Source organism: Xiphophorus couchianus, chromosome 19 (genome assembly GCF_001444195.1).
Source record: "Xiphophorus couchianus chromosome 19, X_couchianus-1.0, whole genome shotgun sequence".
NCBI classification, from domain to species: Eukaryota; Metazoa; Chordata; class Actinopteri; order Cyprinodontiformes; family Poeciliidae; genus Xiphophorus; species Xiphophorus couchianus.
Genome location: NC_040246.1, coordinates 18,996,063 through 19,002,403, shown reverse-complemented (window position 1 = coordinate 19,002,403; position 6,341 = coordinate 18,996,063). Strand labels below are relative to the sequence as shown.

Below are 6,341 nucleotides of genomic sequence, written 5' to 3'. Positions count from 1 at the left end.
ATAAAAACGTCCTATATTTTCTTTATCTGACCAGATGTTTTTTTTCCCCCGTATCCTCTTCCTTCCTGCTCCGTCGTAGGTATGCTGTCACACAAACTGACCAATCACACAACGAGTTGTAAAGTTCTTGACCAATCCCCAGGCGTCGAGTGTGGATGACGTAATTAAAGCGTGCCTTTGAACGGAGGATGTTAAGGTGAGGTTTTAATTTCAGCTGATTTTTAATTTTAAACGATAAATATGCGACTTTTAAAATTAAAATCATGTCATTATAAGAGCCGCCATTATGTCGTGTCGCTTAGAGATTGTATTGTATCAGAAGCAGCGTTACAGGGCGGTTTAAATGCCATTTACTCTGTCAGTTTGTGTCGAGATAAACAGTAGCTAAACGTGTCCCCTTTCATCAGTTTTACAGCAGAAAAAAAATTATGTTCTATAATGAAAGCTATCCATTAAACCGTGAATAACATTTACTAACACGCTACGTCTTTATTTATATTTCAGCTTTATCAGACAATCAGGATACAGTAATCTTTGACAGAATCCAGAGTTTGTGTCCTAATTTTTTCTTATAGGCGGCAATTTGATGCTTTGATCTCTTAATTCATATTATATATTTACCTTTGTGTGAATATGCGGGCTTTCACTTTGACTTTCTGCTGTTACACCTGAATATTTCTATAATATTTCTAGAATAAAATTATAGATTGTAATTATCTAAGAGTGTAGAGGAGACTGGGCCGGATTTTAACTCATTTAATGGGTTATAGAGCTTCCTGCAGAGCTTTTATATAACCCACCCACATTTGTTTACTGCAGAATGCATAATTTTATATTTTTACAATATCATAGAGTTTTGTGAGATGAAATTAACATTAAGAAGTTGTAGGACGTTTCCAAAATACTTACAAATAAAAACTACACTGTAGAAAATACATCAAATACATGTTTGAATAATAAAAGAAAATAGCAATACAACATTGGTGCTCTGATCAGGTTGTGTATGATTTTAGTTTGACAAACAGGCATTTTTGTTTGGTTTGGTAATTGGACCCTTCAGGGCTGTGCGATAAATTGGTTTTACAGATTAAATTAAATGGTTATTTTTGAATTTTTTTTTTTTATATCAGAATTTTTTTTTCACCAATCCACACCTGGGGTTTTCATTGTTCATAATGGAAGGCGGCCATCTTGTTTGACAGCTGTGTTTTACAGCTTTTATTTATTTGGACTTGCTAAGATTATACACTTGAAATAATATAATAAAAAACATTAAATTGGAGAATAAAGTAGTAATTTCATGACAACTGTTACTCAAAAATACCAAAGAAATTAAATTGAGGAATGTTGAGCATCTTGTGAAGTTATGGTTTGGTATCGGTTTTACAGATAAAGAAATATTTCGTCTTTTAACTCATCAGCATCAGAAAATGATTGAAGAAACGTCTGAGTCTATTTCTGAGAAAACAACACAGTCTGAGCAAATGTCAGAAGAAGCATCTTGTTTGCTTTTGTGTAGTTGTATTTTTAAAGTTTCATACATTTCATCTGATTTTTTTGCTCCATTTTTGCTTTGCACCTCAACAGATTCCTCTCCAGAACTTTTGAATCCGCTCAAACTCAAACAAAACTCGGTTCTGCTGCTGTTCTCCAGAGTTTCCTCTTTTCAGACTCGGTCAGTTCTGGGTTCGTCGGGCGGACCGTGATGGAGCCCAAACTGTACCGACTCCCTCCTGAGGTCCGGGGCATGACCTCTCTGGACAAAGACGCCTTCACACAGACCATCACAGTTCCAGCTCTGCAGGTACCAACCGGGGTCCTAAACAAAGTCGTGAAGAGCCTGAAGAAGTCCACTCTCCAGTGCCCAGGTGTGCATCGGGTGGTTCCAGGCAGCGAGGAGAGCAGCAGTTTCCGGTTGGTCCTTCTGGACCCCCAGAGGGTGTCGTCGGCGAGTTCGTTCAGTGAGGCTGAAGCGGAGGCACTCAGGTCGTTCGGCGTCTCTGATGAGCTGCGACAATACGACCTGAAGCTGACCTACGACAACCTGAAGACGGAGGAGGTGCTGGAGGCGGTGCTGCCTCAGGGACAGGATGTGACCTCAGCGTTCAGCCGAGTGGGACACATCGCCCACATGAACCTGAGAGACCACCAGCTGCCGTACAAGAACCTCATAGGTAGGACTGGAAAAATGATCACAATTACAAAAAGAGAGACCTGCATTTCATTTAAAGTTTTGGTGATTTGCATAAAGTTAGAAGAGTGAAACAAATCGAGTTTTACAAAGAGACGGGTTCATATGATTACATTTTATATAACAGAATATGATTTATTGCGTATTCAGGTTGTACCTAAGTAACAAATTACTTTTGAAAATAAGTAAAGTAACTTTCTAATGGAAGTAATCAGTAATAGTAACTAATTACTATTTCCAAGTAACTAGACCAACTGAGCATGTCACAATAACAAATTTAGCTTTACGATAAATTGTCCCTTAAGTTATTGCGATAAACGATAATATTGTTTTGAGACAATTTTTAAGTAACATATTAATGCAAGAACACATTCTTAAAGATCAATAAACTTTAAATTCTAATAAACATTTAACACTTGGAACTGAAAGACATTTTTAATATCCAAAGGAAATAAACAAAACAACAATAGGAATTAATTTTAACTGCATCCGCTGTTACAAATAATCAAATGTTCACTAAAGAAATGCTATGTTTATGCATTTTAGGCAATACAATTTTTATTTTCTTATTTATTTGGATCTTTCAATGTATTTCTATCATAGTACAAAAAAATTGTAAAAATCTCTAGAATGTGACCATTTTTTATCTGATAAATAGATTGATTAATCGTCAGAATAATCAATAGAGTTGCAGCTTGTCATGCAACCCAATATAATTACCCACTCTTCAAAATAAAAAAGACAAGAGGACATATTAATTAACTGAGGCAGAGAAATAATTAGTGCTTAAAAGAACTAGAATCTGATTTTTCTAACTGAATTAACATGATTTCTAAATATTTCTGTGAAATTAACCTGCTGTGATAAAAATGTTAAAAATTTAAGACACTTTTTTAAGCTAATACATATGGATGTCTGCTGTATTTGGTTGACAAAGTTCAGATTTTCTGTTCTTTCTTCTGTAGGTCAAGTCATTATGGACAAAAACCCAGGAGTCACATGTGTGGTCAACAAGACGAACATGATTGACTCAACATACCGCAACTTCAAGATGGAGGTTCTGGCTGGCGAGGAAAACATGGTCGCCAAAGTATGCGCTGTTATTTTATATGGCTCACTCCCACATAGATCAATCAGCCTGACAGGTTTATGTTCAGTCCATTAATTTATCACCAATAATATCCCTTTGTTTTAATTCTAACATGTTAAGAGCAACATATTTACAGAACTTCCGTCCATTCATTTTCTGTACACAATATTTCTGTAGAGGAGTCGGGAGGTGCTGGTGCCCATCTCCAGGCGAGAGGTGGGGTCACCCTGGGCAGGTCGCCAGTCTGTCGCAGGGCAACACAGAAACAGACAGGACACACAACCATACAAACACACACACACACACACCTAGGGAGAATTTAGAGAGACCAATTAACCTGACGGTCATGTTTTTGGGCTGTGGGAGGAAGCCGGAGTACCCAGAGAGAACCCACACATGCACAGGGAGAACATGCAAACTCCATGCAGAAAGACCCCGGGCCGGGAATCGAACCCAGGAACTTCTTGCTGCAAGGCAACAGCTTTACCCACTGCGCCACTGCGCAGCCCATCAATCTAAACTTTCAACAAAATTTTTTTTTTTATCAGAAATTGGATCTGGTATGAAAAAAATCAAAGATAAATTTTTTATGCCTCATCACCCAGCCTTACTTTATTCCCTTAAAGCTGCAGTATGTTTTATAAAAAGGTTTTTTTTTTTTACATTTTTGTTGAAAATGTAAAACCCCTTTGGTTCTCTGCTACCCTGCAGCGAGTTAGCAAATACTGATTAGTGCTAAGGCTAGTTAGCATGGCTACCGACGACGGCAGACAAAAGATTTTCCTGTAACAGTAAGTTGTTTAGCATATTTAGCAGCGAGTACATGAGGTTGTTTGACAGCGCTAAGACCCACCTCCTGGCTCTGATTGGTTGTTTTTGGTGGTGCGTTTCTTAGGATGGCACTAGTAGCTCAGAAAGAAGGTGGGGGAGATTGATTCTTTCAGATTATCTATCTCATATTAAACTGTCACAACATGCTGACAGTTTCAACAAATATGTAAAAAACATTTTATAAAAGCTACATACAACTACAGCTTTGATAAATGGAATAATTTGCTGAAAAATAATGTCTGTGATGTAAACAATTAGAAAATAACTGCATTCTGTCTTTACTGCTCCAAAGACCTACAATAACGCTCTGAATAATCTGAATTAATATTTAATTTCTATATGTTTGAAGTTTTGTATCTTACTGTTGCGCCTCATCTTCTGTCCTTGCAGGTGAAAGAAAACGGCGTGACTTATGAGTTTGACTTTTCTCGCGTCTACTGGAACCCCCGGCTGAGCACAGAGCACCAAAGAGTGGTGCAGCTGGTTAAACGTGGCGACGTCGTGTTCGACGTCTTCGCCGGGGTCGGACCCTTCGCCATCCCGGCCGCCCGCCTCGGCGCCAAAGTTCTGGCCAACGATCTCAACCCGGAGTCGTACAGATGGCTGCAACACAACTGCAAACTCAACAAGGTGGAGAGCAAAGTCCAAACCTTCAATCTGGACGGCAGAGACTTCATTCGCGGGCCTCTGAGGCGGGAGCTGCCTGCTCTGCTGAAGGGGGAATCTGCGGTCCATGTGGTCATGAACCTGCCTGCGCTGGCGCTGGAGTTTCTGGACGCTTTCCGGGGCCTCCTGCAGCCAGAGCCGACTTGCGACCAGAACCTTCCCACAGTGCACTGCTACGGTTTCTCTAAGCATGACGACCCGGAGGCGGATGTGGTGCAGAGGGCGTCCCGCAGCCTCGGGTTCCCTCTGGAGAACAAGTGCTCCGTGCATTTTGTGCGTAACGTGGCACCAAACAAGGACATGATGTGTGTGAGGTTCGCTGTCCCTAAAGACGTTCTTTACTGCAGCGGCGAAACCAAAACAGGTGAGAAACAAACCTGAACACAAAACATACCGACTGTGCTTATTAACAGTATTCACTTTTTTGGATGTTTTACTCTTTTGATTGCTTTTACAAATCAATCATGATAAAACTACTTTTTTTTACAAAATAGTACAACACATACCTTTTAAAAGTGACCTGTTATGCTTCTTTTAATAAATTTATGCACTATATGATTCCTGTAGCCAGGAATAATTTTTCTGTCTACAGGAAAAGTCTTATTTTCCTGCAGCCATTTAAAATGAATGACATGTTCTGTTGTCTTTCCCATTTTATAGATAGTTGGATCATTAATTTTTGATTAAAGCAGTATAGAAATTGTGTAGCTCTTCAGCTGTGTGTTACATTTTGCATCATTTTAGTTAAAAAATGTTTTTTCTTCTACTCTTTTGTGTTTGGATGACTAAGGAAGCTGCTATTTTGAGCTTCCAGTTATAAATATGTTTTTAAAAAGCATTCACTCTTTTATAGCTGTCTCTTAATAGATTAAAATGTGGATTTTTGTATTATCTGTGTTCACAGAATCATCTGAGGAACCGGCCCCAAAGAAACCAAAGTGTGAAGACGCTCCAGATTTAACATGATTCCACATCAGATTGTCTTTTTTTTAGGACTTTAAGTTAAATTTTTCAAACAATATTTTAGTTTTATGCCCTTAAATTGATTTTTTCTTTTTATGAGAAATGTACATGATTGCATTTGAGTTTTAAATAAACCCACAAAATGGAAAAAAATGTTTTTCTTATTTTATTTAAAAATAACATTATTGGAAAACAAAAAAATCTATACAAATCTTTATGAAAAGCGGATCTACGTTGACGTCACGTGATGGTAAAGTCGTATTTGTCCATTCATCCATTGACAGAAAACAGGCCACTGAAGGCGTCCTGCATGGCGCGGTAACACGCCAGAGCCGAGGTGTATCCTCCCGCCGTGTCCTGCGGCATGGCGGCCCGGACGTGGTTCAGATACCTGACAAGGCAAGAAAGGCGTTACTCAGTACCAGCAGCAGCGACATAGTTTAAAACTTTCCCTACTGACAAAATGGTATTTGACACTTTTGGACCCCTTAAAGTCACTAAAACCAGTAACAGTTGAGGAATTCGCACCTAAAGGTTTCACCAATATGCCATCAAAGTCTGTGTAGTTACCACAAACTCCCCTGATCTGAAAACCTACCC

General features: G+C 38.9%; 2 protein-coding genes across 3 annotated transcripts in view; one reads left to right on the top strand and one right to left on the bottom strand.

Annotated features, from left to right (window-relative positions):
* The first annotated feature begins 82 nt into the window (after positions 1-82).
* trmt5 (tRNA methyltransferase 5) lies at positions 83-5,894 on the top strand. Its single transcript, XM_028000220.1, has 5 exons — positions 83-196; positions 1,588-2,174; positions 3,157-3,281; positions 4,503-5,142; positions 5,683-5,894. Exons 1-5 carry the CDS (start codon positions 189-191, stop codon positions 5,742-5,744), a joined length of 1,422 nt encoding a protein of 473 aa, XP_027856021.1. The 5' UTR covers positions 83-188; the 3' UTR covers positions 5,745-5,894.
* mnat1 (MNAT1 component of CDK activating kinase) overlaps positions 5,887-6,341 on the bottom strand; it is a 59,873-nt gene continuing 59,418 nt past the window's right edge. For both annotated transcript variants that reach the window (XM_028000224.1, XM_028000223.1), the window contains exon 8: positions 5,887-6,132. In XM_028000224.1, coding sequence (XP_027856025.1) covers positions 6,012-6,132 — 121 coding nt within the window. In that variant the 3' untranslated portion in view covers positions 5,887-6,011. The remainder of the gene's footprint in view (positions 6,133-6,341) is intronic.